General features: G+C 41.2%; 1 protein-coding gene across 24 annotated transcripts in view; it reads right to left on the reverse strand.

The window, feature by feature from the left end:
• Positions 1-20,224, reverse strand: part of LTBP1 (latent transforming growth factor beta binding protein 1) — a gene marked incomplete at its 5' end in the record, with an annotated part of 437,494 nt that overhangs the window by 256,749 nt on the left and 160,521 nt on the right. For 22 of the 24 annotated variants that reach the window (XM_079721394.1, XM_079721386.1, XM_079721396.1 and 19 more), the window contains one exon: positions 5,971-6,193. In XM_079721394.1, the coding sequence (XP_079577520.1) occupies positions 5,971-6,193 (223 nt within the window). Of the gene's footprint in view, positions 1-5,970; positions 6,194-20,224 lie in introns of those variants that run through there. The other 2 variants (XM_079721395.1, XM_079721384.1) reach the window with 1 other exon arrangement.

Genomic DNA, 20,224 nt, shown 5'->3' on the forward strand with positions numbered 1-20,224 from the left:
TCCCTCTCTCAACTTTTTATTTCTTCATGACATCTATCACTACCTGACATTATATCATATATAATGTTTCTGACAGTATATTTTTGATAGTATACATCTGACAGTAATGTACACTCTTTTGTTGTTTTTAAAAATTTTGGTCGAATACCTGTGATGTAACATTTACCATCTTAACCATTTCTAGGTGTACAGTTCAGTAGTGTTAAGTATTATATATTCATATGCTCTCTCGAATGTTACCTTCAAAACTGAAATTCGGTACTCATGAAATAATTCCTTATTTCCCCCCTTCCACCAACACCAGCAAGTACCATTCTCTTTCTCTAAGCATCTGACTATTCTAGATATTTCATAAGTGGAATCAGAGTATTTGTCTTCTCGTGACTGGCTCATTTCACTCAACATAATGTCCTAAAGGTTCATATATTATTGACATATAGCCACATGTTTTTAATATAGCGGGAGAGCAAGGACTTTGCCTATTTTATTCATTGCTATATATTCCTAAAGCTTAAACCAATTCCTGGCACATAGTAGGTGCTCAGTAAGTATATGTTAGATGAATAACGTTCCCAATACCTGCCTTTTAAGGGTGCTTCACAGCTTAAATAAAGGCAGTGCTCAACATTATGACATTTACTCAGTATTAGAAGATAATTTTATGAGGCTCAATATATTTTGGAGTAGTTGCACAAGTTCGTAAGCACTCTAACTTGCCCAAATGAAAGGCAACCATTTTCTTAGTATTGTATTGGCTAATCTTTAAAAAACATAAAACCTGTACAATGTGTTAAGGGGAAACTATATGCACCAGTTCAAAGAGTGACATGTTGCCTTTCATTGGTTTCTGTGCTGGATAAACACCAAGGGATCCAAACAATGATAAGAAGGTGAAGGACTCAGTGTCTGAACTAAGCCGCTCCCCAAAAAGTCTCAATGCTTCTCCCGACTGAGCAGTGATGTTGGTTTATTTAATGCCTCATTGAGAGTGAATTTTTTTCCATCCTTATGAGGAGAACCTACCTAATGAGTGTAGCATCAAGGACCCTTCCATTCCACCCCAAAACACTGTAGTATTGAGTTGGCTTTCTGACATACATGGGGAGATTCCCAGTGTAGGGCAGCAAAGGAACCTCACAATAGGTGAAAGCAGCTAGAGGTTGTCATCATTACCATGGGCTGTTCAGAGCTTATTTAGACTATTAGATCACTAGTTTCCTGCCTAAAAAACTGAGAAACCTTCCCTCTCTCTTTTTCAGAATGATAAATATCAATGTCCCCTTTTCAGAGACCTTCTTTAGTAAGTTCTGAAAGAGTAAAAGCCAAATTCCTAAGCTTGAAATTCAAGGTGCTCCACAGCCGTGCCCCAGCCTACCTTCCCAGACTTGCCATCCAGGATGACTGCCTTTCATGCTTTCACCAGTAAATGCAACTCCTCTCAATTTCCACAAACCACCTGTGCCTGCAAGTCTCCATGCCTCGTTCAGATGGGTAAATTCTTCCTTCCCTTATCAACTTTACCTCTCCCTTCCCATCCATCTTTATTTTGGAACGTATCATTGGGTCAAGTTGCACTGCCCCCATCAGTCTGCCGTCAGACAACCTACTCCTACTGTGAGCCAACATGTTTAGCAGCTGGGGAGAGCACAAAGAACTGAACAGAAAAGTCCCATGCCATCCCTTCTCTCTCAAAGTATTCTTCCTCAGCTAGAAGTGGTATCTCCTCTTCTGAGGTCCTGCTATGAGCTTTCTACCTTAAATGAGGGTTATTTACATACACTCCTCATCTCCTCCTCAAAGCATAAGCTCTTCAAGGGCAGCTTTACGATTTTCTTGTCCTGGAAAATCTAGCACAATGTTGTCTACATAATCACTTAACACATGGTCATAGGAGGCAACACAGGAAGAGAAGAGGTTTTTAGACTCTGGAATAAGAAAACCTGACTTAAAGTCACCTTTGATCAAACCACGAAAGCCTTGGTACTCACATCTATAAAATATGGATACTACCATTTACCTCTCTCAGGGGAAGCAAGCACCAAGTGAAATAACATGGGCTCATAGTTTTTAAATTCTCAAATACTTTTTATCAGTATTCAATTGGTGCTAATGGAACATGAGTCCCTCATAACTACTCAGAGAGAAGCAGCATCACATAAACCAAATGTGTTAGCTTAGCAACTGTGATTACCTTTCAATCTCTCTCTCTACAAGTAAGATAGGCCAAGCAACAGTATTATTTTATTTGAAATATTCTACTTGTGGCATCAGAGAATTCCTATGTTCTTCTTATTAGAGAAACTTATAACTCTATAAGCAACAACTTAAAAGTCCCAGGAGGTCATCTTCATTATACCCCCATGAAATGCAAAGAAGCCATTAAAACTGGGGACATGTTTCCATTTTGTAAAAAGGCAAAGGCAGGAAAGTGCAAGGAGGCAAAGGTCAGAATGCCACAACAAAAGTGGTATTTAGAGTTTGCTTTACAGAAAATTCCCCTTAATGTAAATATTCTGTTATATCATGTCAGCATCACATTCACAAAAATGAGTTTATCTTAGAATCTCAGAGTACTTCCCTTGGACATCATCTTCATTCAGGCCTCACTTTTAGAGTCACATTAAGTAGAACTTAAGGTTATTTCTGCCACTGAATTCCCAGGAAAAGAGAGTACATGCTTACTTGTCACAAGAAATGCACCTGCCTCTCACATCTGACCAGCCCAGACTCATAGCCACCATAGACCAGAAAGAAAAAACAGGAGCAGCACAAAAAAGGGAGGAAGGAACCTATGTCACCCCTGTGCCTACTAAACCCACCACCTACCTATTATCACCTGCACTGTGTGGATGAGTGACCTGAACCTGGAAAGGACAGTGAGCCAGGTAAGCACCACATCACAATAGGTGAAAGCATCTATGGACATGATGCCAATGGACATGAAGAAGCCAATGGACTTGACCAATGGACATGAAGAAGCCAGCATTCGAACCCAGGGCTATTTGACTCCCGGTGCTAATTCTCTGTTATACCATCCAGCCTTCCCAGAAAACCCAACTCCCTCAGGTTCTTCCTTTACTTGTCCCTCCTACACATCACAGTCAGACCCCAGAGAGTTAAAGAGGACACAAGGAGACCTGAGCTCTAGTCCCAGCTAACTGAATTGCTGTGTAATGAAGGGAGACTCACTTAAGCCAGTGTACCTCAGTTTCCTTGTCCAAAAAAATGGTAACAATAATATCCATTCTACCTTTTTCAAAATAACTGGACATCACCATGGAAATGTTAAAAATTATTTCTGCTCTTCTGATCATCAAAATGGATTATTTAATTAAGGTGCCTTAACTATGAAATCTATATGGCTTTTCCCTGTATTATTTTGACTCCTTGGGGCAGGGGTCAGCAAACGCTGGCACTAGAGTCAAATTCAGCCCACTGACTGTTTTTGTAATGCAGCCACACCCTTCCTGCACCTACCATCTCTGGCTGTTGTCACGCTACCACACAGGGTTGAGTGCTTGTGACGCACACCGTATGGGCTGCAAAGTCTAAAATATTTACTATCTGGACCCTTAAAGTTTGTCAGTCCCCACCTTTTAGTAGCCTTAAATATCAGAGGCTAAAGAGTAGCTGACAAGTTACAATACATTTTGAATTGTCCTCAAACTACTGTTTTCCATGTAACACATCTTATTTGTCAAAAGATTTAACATATTGTGAATATAGTGAGAAAAAAATCAATTAGAAAACCACTTCCTGTAAGTAATAAAATTATATTAAACCAGTAAATCCCCAGAAGATATCTTACATGCCTAAAAATGAATTTTGAAATTCTCTGTATTTCTAGAGAATCATAATCTCTAAATTCTACAAAATTACCATCTTCAGTAAAATAATTTTTAAAACTTGTCTGTCAGATTACCCTATATTTGAATTGAAGTACAGAAGAGAAATAGCTCAGGATATAAATGAAACAATTCCCATGATTTCCCATGTGAAACTAGTCATTACTATGCCCTCTCCCTTTTACTATTATTTTTAAAATTAAACTACTTTGCCAATCCTTTTGTGGCAGAGTTTTAGTGCCAGTTTTGAGATGTTTTTGGTAAATAGTTGTGTTCCGTTTTGTATTTTGAATAGGCTGTGTGTATCCCGTTCCTAAACATCTGCTCTAATGCCAGAGAGGAAAGTGTGCAGCATGCTTTAACAAGCAGACTTCCTCTGCTTCTCAAAGCCTTCAAATATTTAGTTTCGAAGTGAATACACTGTAAGCCAAAAAATTACCACCCACCCAACTGCTTTGTCATTCCTACTGTAAAGGTTTATGAAAAATGCCAAAAGGAAGAAGAGCAGACATTATCGATGATGATGGAGGAAGAAAAGCAATGAGAGAAAGGAAGGCAATCAAGGAAAGTAAAAATGGGAATAAGCCATTTAGCCCGTAATAACCTAATTGGGAACTGCTTTTTCTCTTCCTTGTCTATAGCCCTGTAAAATAGCTGAAAAACAATTTTGCTTATTACTGATAAAAAGTCCTAGGATTTTAGAGATGGACTGAATTTTAGACATCACTAAATAGAAGCCATTTATTTAATGGATGAGAAACACTAAGGTCCAGAAATATTAACTGTCGCACCCTGTGGATTAGCTAGTTACTGGCAGGACCAGGACCAGAATCTAGTTTCCTGATCATCAGTTTAACACACTTCCCATTAGACTCAGCTCTCTGTCCTGCTAAAGCATAATGTGCCATTTGGCACCTAACAGTTAAATTCTTTTAAAAAATATGCCTGAAGTACCCCTATCATAGCCAGGAAATTAACAACACCCCTTTAAATAGTATCTATGGGCACATGTTTTTTTCCAAGTATAGACTATGAAGAGCAGTGCTTTGACCTCAAAAGAAACTGGAGTCACAGTAAAACAGGAGGATAATCAAAGAGCTAATAAGGACTTCAAACTGCCTCCTTGTATTTTGTCTCGATGGAAATCAGTTTGAAACAGACACCCCCCGCCACCCCCTAGACACATGCTCTCAAGACTAAACAGCAATATTCCATAAAAAGACCAGATCTAGCCAGTGTTATTATCTGTCTGACATTCGGGTTATTCTTGTGAGTAACTCATAAAGTATCATGGGTGTCTGTGATTATTTGAGTACACATGGCAAACCATAATTGGTCAAAAAATAATAAAAGACATTTTTCCGTGACAAAAATACCATATTGCATGACAACATGGCAGTGTGACAGCATTCAGTGGTCCGCAATACTTTCTCCATTTCCAAAGTAGTAAAAAAGAAACAAGAATTTAAAAGTAAAAAGCCTTTTTGCAGTAACTACCACAGTTCATATTTAAATTATGAAAGATTAAAAGGCTTTAAGTGCTGACAGTAATCCACTAGCATATCTTCCCCAAAATCCATGTCATATATCAACTTATAATTTAGCCTTTTGATACACAGCAGAAACGTGGCAAAAGATGCCAGTCTGTATCCCTTTCTACAACTGAAATACAGATTTTTGACAATTTTTAGAAACTTTTCAGAACCTGGCTATGTATGACATACAAGTTTAAACTTAATCACTACCATCCCAATTTTATAACATGATTCAAATCTAACATAAATTCTACTTATCACTGAGCAGATAAAATTTGAAATGAATCCCTGCAAGCTGTACATTAGGGTCTTAATCTAAAGCCTCTTGCCTTCTGTCCTACTGATACCTCCCCATCACCACAAGGCTGTACACATGATAAACAATTAGGGGCAATACTCTCCTTGCCATCTCTCTCAGAAACCAAATACCAAGTGAAACATTATTCCGAAAGTAATTTAAAGGATCTCATGAAAGCAGCCTATGCGTACTCATAGACAGAAACCCATTCAAGCAGAGAGCAGGGTGAATGGAGGGGGTGTCTAAATGCTACGATCTCAAACTCTAGTCGGTAAGGACAGTTAGAACTCACCCACTCGGAAGTTCGTGGCTGTCAGGGTGTCAGCAGCGTGACCGTTCTCACTAATAAGAGTGGTGGTGTTCCCCTTCTCACAGCTGTTCTGACAGCTGCCCTTGGTGCAGGTCACTTTACAGATGCTCGGAGTAAAGACCACCTTGATGCGGCCAGTGTGGTTACTCACTAGGAGTGGAGGCAGGGAGAAAAAGAACAACAAACACATCAGCTTAGTATCCATGAACTTGCCTTGGAAGGTTATAAAAAAAAAAAAAAAAAGGAAAAAGAGAAAGGAAAGGAGGGAGAGGGGGAAAGAGAGAGCCCACAACCCGACAGGTTAAGGAAAGAGGGAAGCCTTTAGTGCTCGCTGCTCTGTATCCAGTGGTGTCTCTGAAACAGGAGTAGGAAGCTTAGCAAACAGAACTCTGGGATGCACTCCAAAACCACATTTGAAGTCGAGTCACTGGAGTGGGATTACTAACCACAATGCTGCACTTTATTCACGGGCAGACAAAGAGCAGTACGGAGGGCACGACAGATGAAAGAGCCAGCCCTGACAGGCAGATGTAATGCACAGAGGTTGGCCGTGCACCTAGTGGTGAATAAACTCTTGTGTCCTCGACTTGCATACTTTCCCTGTTCCTCCACTTATTAAGTCACTATTTGCAGCCCGACCCCTGGAAATGTTTTAGGCATGCAGCATGTCTGAAAACATCTGTCTCAAATCTCCTGGCACTCCCAGCTGAAGTGATCAAATCCTGTGACGCAGCTGCAGGAGCCCAGTGCTTTTTCACAACTCCGGGCACTCCTTCTCCATATAAATTTATGCAACCTATATTTTGTTTTACTGTGAACAGGGTCCATCTAAGAAAGGGAGGCCAAGGCCCCGGGCTAAAGGATTGCCTCGGTTAAAATGCCACCCTGGAGGTCTCACTGCGGCTCCTCACAAGCCACCTAGAGGAGGTATTTCTTTCATTCACACAGCCCTCTTTTAAAAACCAGATGCTGTCACCTGTTACACAGCAGAGGCAGCACAATATCACATAATGGACACTCATCTTCAAGTCAGATTCTGGGTGGTCATCCTGGCTCAGCCATGCTATGACTCTGGACCTGTCATTTCACCTTTTCTCCAAAACATGAGAGAATTAGAAATGATGTTTTCCAGCCAGTTTTAACTTTCAATGTTTATCAGGGGTCAGCAAGCAACAGCCCTGGGATCAAATCTGGCCCACTGCCTACTTTTGTAAATAAAGTTTTATTGGGACACAGCCACTCGTGCATTTACATACTGTCTACGGATGCTTTTGTGCAGTAACAACAGAGTTGCACAGAGATGGGATGGCCTCGTCCAGGATTGCCACTTGCAGCCAGGCCCCAATATAAACTCGGGCAAAGCACAATACAGAAACCCTATTTTGACATCCACATTTGTGAAATGCCCCCAGCCAGGTCCTTCTGTTTCCCAGGAGCCTAGGCAGAAAGCAAAAATGGTAGCAGCAGCTCAAGACAGCGGAAGACACATGATTCATCTTTGAAGCTTTAAGGCTGATTGGAAGCAGTGCCCTTCCTGTGGTCACTGTGTTACTGCAGTGGGCAAAGGAAAGCCTGCCTTTGGGTCAGCCTATCTTCTACCATCCCCTGCCCAACAGAAGAGATTCTCCCCCTTTATATTGCTTTGGTTTGACAAGCATTGTGTTTTCAGAAAATCATCCAAGAAGCCTCTAAAGGCCCACAATAAAATAAACTGTGGTCAAATCTGAGCTTGGAAACAAAAACCTTAACCAAAGGAGCCGTTAGAATTTCAAGGTTGGAATGGCACATCAAAGGTTTTCTGACAACTTTTATTTGAACATCGCTAGGGACAGGGAGCTCATTACCCGCTAAGATGGCACATTCTAGTTATGGGCAGTCCCTAACAAGTGCTATTCTTAAGCTGAAGTTATGTCCTCACAGTCAGCTGCACCCATTAATCCTAATTCACCTCCCCACATTCTCACAATCTAATGCCTCTTCCACCTGACAGCCCTTCAATTCCTCACAGACAGTACCACAGAAGCCAAGAAAGCTGAAGTTATAAGGGACCTGAAGAGATCCACTTGGGTTGGCCCTCTCGCTTAAAAGAAAATGATTCTTCTGGAGCAGAAATACCCTCAGTTCTTTTCAAGTGGTTTTCCAAGACTGTTTCTCATTCACCCGTGGTTCTAATGCAGGAGATCAAGAAACATAGTCTGGGGTGGGAAGATATCCTAGTGGCCAACCAGGTCTTCCAGCCCCTTGCAAGACGGCATCCAGAAACTTTTTCCACAAACAGCCAAATAGTAAATATTTTAGAGATGTAGGCCTAAAGGACTCTGTTGCAACTATTCGACTCTGCTGCGGTAGCAGGAAAGCAGACTGTCAAAATCAGTATGTCAATGAATGAGTGTGGCTATGTCCCAATAAAACTTTATTTAAAGACACACAGTTTTCAAACCAGTGCTTTAAATGTTTTTAGGACATTTAAATTTTCTCTAGGACTATACCTCATAAATTTTAAAAAACTATAATGGAATGCTGATTCTACAACAGACAAAACTCACCTAGTTTGATTTTTTTTTTTTTTTTACAGTAGAAGAAAAAAAAAATCAGCTCACTCTAAGTTGTCAGACCAAGCTTACAAATATCTTGAGAATACTGTGTGTGTGTAAGTGTGTGAAGCCCAAGACAAAAAAGAGACAACATCGTCCCACTTCAAAAGAATATAAACTTCTATTTTTTTTTCTGGCCCTTGGAACAATAATGAAGTTGGAAATGGTGTGCCAACTATTTTGTCTTCTCTGGCATTAACTCTCAGTACCAGCAGCTGCCATGCAGATGCTCATACCATCACCTAAATTATGCTCACTTCGGCGAACTGAGACATCCAAAGAAAGCAAGCCCTTCATCATTATGCCCATGTTACCTCCCAGCTATAGTAGTCACTTTATAGGCACTTGAGATTCTCTGGGCTTATTGTTTTTAAAAAACTTAGTATGTTTCTTTGCCAAAAAAAATTCTTTTTGGCCTGGAATCATCTGTATTTTCAAGAGGCAGAGACAGTTTCATATGACTTAATTCTGATTTTTATAATGTTCACATCTTCTTGGAAGCAGAAAATATATTTTATTTCATATTTCCCCCCTCGTGTTTTATAAGCATTCTGCTATAAAGTAATCTAATTCTAAAAGAGACCCTTATACTCTCAGATGATCCTCTTGTGTCTACAGGAAGCATTTGTAATACTTCTCCATTATTATTAGTTAAGTTTTCCACAATCTCAAAATCAGCATTGAAAAACTTACCTGTTTGACACTAGATTGTCATCCATAGCTCTGAGAGGATCTCCGTAAACATTAAATGCATTAGATAATATTCTCTCCTGTGTTTGCTCCTTTAAAATCATTTCCATTACTTTAAAATCATTTCCACATTATCTAGGGTATTGTGTAAAGAGTTTAAGTTTTAAAGCACACAAAACTAACATACAGTGCTCTGAGTTTCAAATTCCTCAATGTGACAAGCTGAAGACAATACTACTCATCTCTCAAGAGTTCAGTGGGACTTCAGTGACAGTGGCCTTTCCTACACAGGCCATTTGCTGTTTAAGAGGCATCTTCCTCAAATGCCTTGAATAAATTAATACCTAAGGACCCCTAGTGCCTTCTGTAAAGTAGGTAACCCAATAAATGTGGAACCAAGTGACTCAAAGGATGACTGTACAACCCCACAGAGATCGGGGCCCACAGGATGCTGGAGGCCATTCTGGTCCAAGAGCCTTGCTTCACCAGTGATGAGAGTGAAGCCCACGGGTCAAATCAGTGGAAGAAGATCATCCCTAGCTGCACCCATTGGCTGATTAAGAATTACAAATCTGAGAAGCCAAAGTCAGACGAGTCAGGAGTTAACAGGGCAACTGTTGGCACAGTTTTCTTGCTTGGTCCCTCTGACAAAAACATGTGAGTTACCCTGTAGGTAAATCAGCCCCAGAAATGTTAACCAGGCACTTTTAAACTTTGGGTTTTAGAGTCCTTGGCTAGAAACAGATTGCCTGGAGCCACACAGCACCTCCACTGGGCCTCCTAGTCAGTCAGTCAAGACACTCAAAAGTCAACATCCCGTCTGCAGCTTCTGCCAGACCCTGTGTGCATTCATACCTCCAAGAAGAGGTGCTGGCACGTGGGTTAAAACAAACCACAGACGTTCAGACTGAATGGCAAATGGGATGGAAGTGGAGCTGATACCCTCCCCAATATAAAAAGCTTTCATTTCTGCTTCCCAATCATTAACGACAGAGCAAAATTCAAAAATGTGAACGCTGTTCTTGACAAATGGACTTCAGCCTAGCTGCCATCTTTCGGTCATTAAACTAGGATGTGACCAAAAGCAAAGGCAGCTAAAGAAATAAATATAACAAGTTCAAGACTCACATCAGAGGTCATGAACAAAGAGTCTCGCCTCTGCATTCAACCAGAATGCTGCGACAGCACATCAGCATTCATCCAACTTCAACAAGGGGAGGCCAGCCAGCACCAGCAGTATCCTCTGCGAAGGAGAAGCATCCTGCCCTGTTGACTGAGTGGGACTTCGGAGCCGATTCAATACCCAGGTCACGTGGGAGAAAAACTGAGCTAACAGCTCATTCTCCCATTTTGCAATCCATTGCCTGCCGGGAGGCCAAGAATTCTTTGAAGGACAAATCATAAACGTATTAAATAATGCTTAGAATAACAAGACTTGATCGTTCAGCTCTCCAGGCTTGCTTAACTCCTCCAGGACTCTTAAAATAATGCCCACAGAATACTCTGTTCCTCCTAAAGGTGCTATGTAAATAGAAATCAGTATCAAATCTATTACTTCATCAGATTGCCCCAGTCATGGAAAATTCTCCAAGAGGGAAGGAAACTCAGAGATGTCTAGTTCTGCTGTGGGCACTTCCTCAGATCAGAATCTAGGGTTACTTTCCAGAACCACCTCTTGTAGTTTTTCCACATAGAACTAACTAAATGAAGAGGTAGAGAAAGAGTTTCTACGCAGGTGATATAAAGTAAAACATCTGTGCTTCCTCCTCTTTTCCATGTTCCCTTAATATTCACTGATGGAAACTGTATCACTTACTCATCTCTTGCAGATACATGTATGATTTCTTTCCTTTTTTATACATGTAAAGAGACAGGCCTATAGCGAGGCAAAGAAGGCGAGTATATTAAATCATTTAATACAAGAATACGTTTCTGGATATATTCTGAGTTTCTTGAAGAATTGCTTATTTCTCAAAAAGCAGGTACTAAACATAAGCCATGTTTAGAAATGTAACGACAGTCCCCAAAATATTCATTTGGCAGAAATGCAGCAGATGATTAACTAGTTAACTCTCAAGTATGACTTCACTTCTTATTTCATGGAGAAAATAGAAGCTGCGAAGCCAGGCCTACCAACTTACCTGGATCTATAGTTGTCCTGCCTTCCTCCCGATGAAGGAGGTGGTTCTACCTAAGGCCAACCCTTCCACTAAAGCAATGCATCCCCTTCCTATCTTGCCGAAAGACTTCCTCCCCATTCATTTCCATCAGCAGGCAAACCCGCTGTACTGTGCCCCATCTGTCAAAAACACCTCTCCTCTCATGGTCCCCATTCCACCCTCTTGCAGCTGCCACTCTATTTCCCAGCTCTCCTTAAAGAAAAACCCCTCAAAAGAGCTGCCCTACTGGCTGCCTCCACCACCTCCCCTCCCATTCTCTCTTGAACCTGCCACAGCCAAGCTTTTGCTGTCAACCCTTCACCAAAGCTGCCCTTGTGAATGAAGGTCACCACTGGCCCCCATGTTGCCAAAACCAACAGTAAATCCTCTGGCTCCTTATGACTCAAACTTCCAGCCTATTTGACACAGAAGAACCACTCTGCTTCGTGCTACTCTTTTTTTTTTTTTTTGCGGTACACGGGCCTCTCACTGCTGTGGCCTCTCCCATTGCGGAGCACAGGCTCCGGACGTGCAGGCTCAGCGGCCATGGCTCACGGGCCCAGCCGCTCCGCGGCATGTGGGATCTTCCCGGACCGGGGCACGAACCCGTGTCCCCTGCATCGGCAGGCGGACTCTCAACCACTGCGCCACCAGAGAAGCCCGCTACTCTTTCTTTACTCGGCTTCTAGGTTATCCTGTTCTCTCACGGTTCTCTCCTGCCTCGCTGGCCACTGCTCCTCATGACCCTGTCCAGAGGAAGCCCTAGAGCTCAGTCTTTGTAGCCTTGTCCTTTCCATACTGACTTCCCAGATGCTATTATCCTGTCTTATCTCATGGATTTACATACCATCTACAGATTTCTGTATAGAAAATGTTTGACTCTAGCCTGGACCCCCTCGACCTTGTATATGTGCGTATGAGTACTGCAGACGTGTGTATTTGTGTGTGTCCAAGAATCCAGCTGTCCAGCTGCTTATGAGACTTTGCTAGGTAGGTGTCTAAGGTCTAGTGGCTGTCCCAAGAAAACATTCAAAATTAAGCTTTGATCCCTCTCTGTATCCACATCCAAACCTGTTCCTTTTCAAGTCTTCCCCCATCTCTGAAAATGGCAAGTCTATTCTTGACCCTTTTTTGGTCATCTGAGACTCAATACAACATGCAAACCCTGTTAACTCTATTTCCAGAGGGGACAACTTTTCACCACCTTCATGGCAAACACTGGTGCAATTCACTATCATCTTCTGTCTGGATTATTTCAACAGTCTCCCAGCTGGACTTCCTGCTTCCAACTTTGCCCTCCTACAGCTTTTTCCCACACGGCATTCGGTGCATCCTTTAATGTATGGCAGTCAGATCATGGCACTCCTCCCTTCAGTGGCTTCCCATCTCATTCAGAATACAAGCCAAAGGCCTCACAAGGGCCTACTGGGCTCTCCACAAGCTGTGAGCTCCCCGACCTTGTCTCTTACATGTGTCCCCAAAGCACTCACTCTGGCCTCCTTGCTATTCCTCATATACTGGGCACATTCCTATCTCAGGGAACCTCCGGTTCCCTCTGCCTAGAATCCTCTTCCCCAGATATACATGGCTTCCTCCCTCACCTTCAAGACTTCACCAGAACGTCACATGATCAGGAGGTTTTTCCCGACTACCTGGCATAAAACTGCAACATCCCACACACATTGATTCCCTGTGTCCTGTTTTACGTTTCCTATTTATAAGTACACTTTATAGATTTAGCATTGGATTACTGTCATAAAAACACAGGCTCCATGAGGGCGGGAATGTGTCTGGTCACTACTAAATACTCAACATGTGTCTCATAGCAAGTGCTCAAGAAATATCGAATGAATGAATAAACTTCACTGACAGAGAGCTAAAGAAATAATATTTATCTAAGGGATAACTGTCAGTAATTTTTTTAAAAAAATAAAGAACACTTCTATGAAACCTTTAGCCTCAAAACATTTATTTTATGCTATATTTGTCAGAGAGAAATGTTTTAGTCATAAAAGCTTCAGATCAAGGGAAAGCACAAGTTGTTATTCAGGAAACCCTGCAATCATTACAAAACATTTTTCCCTAAAATCATTAAAACATTACCAAAAAATGGCCAATGATATAAAGTAAAAATTTTCAATTAAACATGCCAATGACAGAATAACTGAATAAACAGGAAACAAATTTCTCAAGCACTTTTTCAAAAGAAAAACAGACAATTACTTGCTCCCAAAATTCCACAATGTATTATGTAAAAATCAAATTGACACATAAGGAAAAACTTCCACTAATTTTATAAATAAAATTGATGATGATATCTAAGGATTTTGGTTTTTTAATATATTTCTGATTTACTTAGTATTCATTCCCTTTGTTAGGCTAAGAACAGCTAGGAAATTAAAAACACTACTACCCAGATTCTTCGAGTCTGATGTGAATTGCCACTAAGCCATAAGATCCACCCAAAAAGAGAAATACACTTTGGTTCCCAGCTCAGGGAGATTGGGAGAGAGACTATCCAGAAGTCCAGAAATAAAGATGGCAGATTTCATCCCAAATTTCCACTTATTTTAGGAGTTGGGTCTCATTTCCCATTTCACTAATTTAATCTTTGTTTTAGCCTGACTCGAGATTTAAGGACTAAGATTTTCACCTAGAATCGCACGTTTTCTCAACTTCAACCTTGCCCTGCCAGCCAGACTCCACTACCCCAGTAGGACTTTAAAAAGCACACCTTGAGACTATGGGATTGTTTTAATTTTTCCTTTTTCTCCCTGGAGTTTTCTCTCTTTAAATACCAAACCTAAGTTCTCTTCTCTAGAAATATAATAAAAGGTCCTATTTTTATCCCTGTAACAAAATCAAATACGTTTCAAGGTATAATATATTTTACAGTCAAAAGAAGCTAACTTTTACCCAATAAGTAGTTTACTCACCCAGCAGGATCTGACCCAGTATATTTGGGGAAAGAAAATATAGCTGGTAATAAAAGTAGAGAACTAGCAAAACAAACGGGTGACTTTCTGACATTTTCATTTTCTGACCTTTTCTGTAAAATATTTTCCTTTAACATCATAGACCCTGAGGGGATTCAACCGACCAGGCATACTTCATGGGGTACCCTCCTCAGTTCTGGTGTCCTACAACTGCAGCAGGCCACTGTCCTGTGGTGTTTTCTTCAACATGACTTTAAAAGCCCCCATCTAGAGCATGTGAAAATCTCTCCTCTGCTCATCCTTAATACCAGAGAGCCAGCCTCTCCAGAATGAACAGTGGTATTTGAGATGCTGTGATTGCAGAGTTGAAGAAACACAAGACTTAATGTGTTTTGTGTTTAAAAGTAATAAAGAATAATGGGAGGGAGCACAATATACTTTAAAAGTAATAAAGTAATAACTTTAAAAGTAATAAAGAATAACAGGAGCGAGCACAATATACCCACTTTCTCAATTCTGAATTGAGAGTGTAATTCATGGCCTGGATCTAGAATCCTGACAATTGTGGCAAGCACACTTGGCGAGGGTTGAATAAGTTTGCCCAGGGATTTTTAGAGGAGTTTTTTGGCATCATGGTTCAAGATGTTACTCTAAGAGTTCATCTCTCGAGGGATAAATACCATTGAAAAGATGCACTTTTTCATGTGAAAAGTCTCCACTTCCCTCAAAGAACCTATGTCAGTGTTCACCGCAGCATAACTCTAGCTTCCACACTGTGGCCAGGGCAGTGGAAGAGGCTTAAGAGAAGGACTTCACCACTGTCTCTGAATCAAAAGAACAAGTTGCAGGGCAGTAAACACTTCCCTGTCTTCCATCTCTAACACTCACTCAATCTGGCGGGTTTGTGTGGGCTCCTTACAGAAGCAGTGGGCTACACACGCTTCACATGATTCGAATTTTCTATCCCTTAATTTTAGAACAGAATTAGGTTTTATTTATCCCCACATTTGTTGTTTTTCCAAAAAGAAGTCAATGGAGGCACTTGTTATCAGTCTATCACTCACCATTTCCATAAATAACATGTTTGCTTGCACATGGAGAAGCAAGTCTGACTAAAATGATCCATATCTACTGGGCTGTGTGTGTACCAAGGAACAAATTTCATGACTTACTCACAAGCTTGATAGAGTAGGGGCCATTCCCCATGAGGGTCCCAATTATCTCTACTATGTACTTGGAGAAATAGGATTCCATTTAGTCTATGTAATTGTTAAAACAAATATTTCCAACAAAATCAAAGTCCTTCAAAGGAAATGAAGACTCTTGCCCACCTACATCCAATCTAGCCTCAACTTCAGCAACCACACATACAGCCAGGGAATCAGCCGGGCAGAACTGCCCAACGATCCTCACTCACACGCCTGCTTCTTTCTCACAGTTTCCTCCCCGCCACCCCCCACCCCCCACCCCAGAAAACCTTTCCTCCTTTCTCTCCACCTTTCATCCCTTCACTCCCATCCACGATTCTCACCAACCTAGGCACGACCATACATTCCACTTTTTCTTGGCTCTTTGCACATACTTCTATTTATGTATGTTTCTCTCCTCCAACATTCCCTTGGCCTCAATCAAGCCAAAGAAAACAGTTTGTATTCTCATCCTCCTTTGCTATTTTTAACACAAGTCCCACCTGGTGATTCTCCCTTTTTGGGAATGGGAAAGAGTATGTGGCGAGAGGGGAGTGACGTGGGAAAGAACACAGTGGGAGGAAATGAACTCAGGCCGGGAATACAGGGGAAGACAGACAAAGCAAAGGGCAGAGAAGCGACTTTAACTCCAACAGCTAATACCTGGAAGTCACAAAAACATTAACGGAGTTGAATGCCACCAACGTTCTACTATTTCCACAAGGGGCTTGGAAATTTCCCTCTTATATTAAAGGCAGACACAAGGAAGAAAACGACCTGTTACACTTTACAAAACCTAAATTTGCTTGAAAGAAAAAGTCAAAAGACAGGATAGAGAGGGAAACCAAAACCTACTGTGCCCTGGACAGGCATTCTGAGTTACTGGAGCTGCCAGGCCAGGAGGAGATACAGTGATGTGCCTCTGAGAGATCCCAATTCTTTCGTGTAGGTAATGAAAACCCAGTACAAACAAAATATTAGAAATTTGAATGCCTTTTATTTTGAGAAGCACTAAGGAAGCTGAACATAGGAATATTTGTGCAACTATCAAAACTCCTCCAAAGTTTGATGGATTCAATTGAAAGAAAAAACTGTTGAAGCCATTAGTTATATAGAAGAAAACTGGCATTTTTTAAATCTCTAAAGTAATTTAGAATTATAGAATCAGGGATCTCCATGCTTGCAGAACACCAATTCTGTCAGTTCTTTTTTCCCCAGCACAAATTTCTCCCTGGCTCAGTTTTTGAATGACTCCATCAAATGGCCCCAGCTACTCTCCCCAAGGGATTACTGCCAAATTCAATAGATCTCACCATTAGGCAAGATTTCAGCCTAAATATCGCTTTTCTCAAAGTCGTCATATTATATCTAAATATGGTCCAGTATCATGTCATAAATAAAATTGAAAAATGATTAGTTGCCAATAAAAAATGAATTACTGATGTGTAATTACACATTGTAAGTTTTTCAGCTGTCAGCTAATTCTTTTTAGGTTACTCATTTTCAACTTTTCCCTTTTGACTCTCATCAAGTTAATGTCTCTCCTGTTGAACACTGACGGTTTTAAAATGTGTCCACAAATTCTTTGCTATGTCTTTCTTCAAGAGATGATGGCCAATTCCCCTCCCCTTGAGCCTGGACTGGTCTTAGCGACTCCTGTCTAAAGAACAGAATAAAGCAGGGTGATAGTTTGTGACTTCAGAGCCTAGATCATAAAAGGCACTGCACTGCAGTTCCCATCCTGCTCTCTTTCCTGGATCACTCATTCTGAGGGAAGCCAGCTCCCATGCTGTGAGAATACTTGAGGCGTCTATGGAGAGGCCCACGCAACAAAGAACTGAAGCTTCCTGCCAATTACCATGTGATTGAGCAATCCTGGAAGCGGATCTTCCAGCCCCAGGCAAGCCTTCAGATGACTGCTGCCCTTGCCTGATACCCTGACGGAAACTTCATAAAAGAACCTAAGCCAGAACCAACCAGCTAAGGTAATTCCCAATCCCTGACCCACAGAAACTGTAAGATATTGCTTGTTGCTTTAAACCACTAAGGTTGGGAATGCTCGGTTACATGGCAATAGATAATATAAACACACACACTCTTCTTCTCCACTTTATTTTCTGCCTAGATTCTGAGAACATAGAAATAGTATATATGGGCCTTTCTAAATGCACAGAGCACTGTCTGCGTGACTGACGGACTCATGAAACATGTACTGGGCGCTTACTAAGCTCAAATACACACCACGGCCATGTAAGTTACACTCATAGCCATTTCACAGACTAGGAGACTACAGAGACATTCGTCAGAAACTTGACCAAGGTCATTTTGTTAGGAAATGGTGGAAGCTGGGAGTTCAGTGCAAGCCCTGCTCTTTCCTCAAAACCCCAGTGCCTCTCCCACACTTTTAATGAGCAGTACTATGAAAATTACACGACACGAGGCACTTGGAAAGGTTGGGATGAAGGAGAGAAATGAAGATGGAGCACATATGGGAAGGTCAGGATGAAGGAGGGAAATTAACAGAGATGGAGCACAGACTACGTATCTGGCAGCATGTTAGGTGTCACATGCCATCTCACTTCATTCTTACAACAAACAGTCTTATGGAATAAGTGTTATGAGTTTTATTTGTCCAAGAAACGGATAGAGGTTCAACAAGATGGGATACAATAAAACCACTCTCTGGCTCTACCCTCCCAATCCTGCAATCAAGAGTAGAACAAAGACATGCAGAATAAAGCCATCCAACCCATTACCTCACAAGGCTGTGGCAGGGGCCATATGAAATAATTTGTATGAATATGATTCATAAGCTGTTAAATACGCAAATTCAAGAGGTTATCATTTCATGCAGTCAGCTCTTAGAGGAAAAACTCAAATGAGCAGCAATACTTACTCCAAGATAAATTACAGAGCAAAACACACAAGAGCTTCTAAATATGGGAAATTTTCACCTCGAAATGTTTGCTTTTATGATCATAATTACTACTAAAAACTCTAGAAGAAAGTAAAATTCTACTGTGGACTTTGGTCCTTACACAATTTCCAGGTAAGATCTGATTGCTTCATTTTGTTTGAAAGCTATCAAAATGGATCTCAAACGGCAATAGGAACCCACTGATTAGAAAGGTTTATTTTGCATTTGGATTATTTTTGTTAAAAAAATTCTTCCCAGAAGCTCTATATTCAGATAATTTTTTAAATGTGTCATGGTCATTAAAGTCCTACATATAATAAAGTTGACAAAATTTTTAAATATAGTCAAATTTTGACTTTGGACTCCCCTGAAAGTAACTTACACGAAGAGCTAAAGTAGCAATCTTTTCAATGAACAAGTTTTGTTTTGGCAATTTATACCTTGTTATATTTTTGCTTCCTAACAAATAAATACACGTATAACACGTAGGGTAACAGTTTAAACACTCAAACAATGTTCTAATGGGCTCCCCTGGTGGCGCAGTGGTTAAGAATCCACCTGCCAAGGAAGGGGACATGGGTTCAATCCCTGGTCTGGGAAGATCCCACATGCCGCGGAGCAACAAAGCCCGTGTGCCACAACTACTGAGCCTGCACTCTAGAGCCCGCGAGCCACAGCTACTGAGCCCATGTGCCACAACAACTGAAGCCTGCGTGCCTAGAGCCCATGCTCTGCAACAAGAGAAGCCACTGCAATGAGAGGCCCGTGCACCACAACTAAAGAAAGCCCGTGTGCAGCAACAAAGACCCAGTGCAGCCAAAAATTAAATAAATAAACTTATTTCAAAAACAGAATAATAGGGCTTCCCTGGTGGCGCAGTGGTTGAGAGTCCGCCTGCCGATGCAGGGGACATGGGTTCGTGCCCCAGTCCGGGAAGATCCCACATGCCACGGAGCGGCTGGGCCCATGAGCCATGGCCGCTGAGCCTGCGCTCCGCAATGGGAGAGGCCACAACAGTGAGAGGCCCGCGTACCACAAAAAAAAAAAAAAAAAAAAGAATAATAATGTACTAATATTACAATGTAACATATTGAATTAATGCATATGCAGCAATTAGCACTGTGGCTGGCATATGGTAAGTGCTAAATAGATGAGGAGAAAGGCCAGGACTGAATCCACAGTGTCTTTGGAGAATATAAATGAGCCTATGTCCAAATTTCCTGATCTTCAGAGACATGAATATAATTTACAACACCAAGAGCAGGTTTTTAAAATATGTATTGTATGTTCTTGAGGTATATTAAGGTGTGGTTTGGAAACTGGGATCTCTGACAAGAAACATTATGAATCACTTTCTCTGCTAAGAGTATTTTTTAAACTCCTTTAAAAAGAGGCCTCTAACTTCGCTATATTTCCAGGTTCAAGACATGGCAGAGAATGTCTGCTATGAATTTATACACACTCCCCACCCCCCGCTTTGTGGTTGCCTGAAAACCCATACCAAAAATAATGATGAACGAATAAAAGGTATAATGGGATTTCGGAAGTGTTACTGAAAGTATTCCTATCCGCACTCACTAACAAACTCTAACTGGACGCTCTCCATTCCATATGAGCAAGAATCCCTGAGACCCAAGAATGCTTCTGTTAAAAATCCTAACGGCTGCTCAGACATAAATGTGGTAACACATCAGGTCCTACTGAGACCAGGCCAGGCAGAACAATTCTTTAGGTGTTTCAGTAGTCTTGAGGA

This window comes from Hyperoodon ampullatus, assembly GCF_949752795.1.
Source record: "Hyperoodon ampullatus genome assembly, chromosome: 15".
Taxonomy (NCBI): Eukaryota; Metazoa; Chordata; class Mammalia; order Artiodactyla; family Ziphiidae; genus Hyperoodon; species Hyperoodon ampullatus.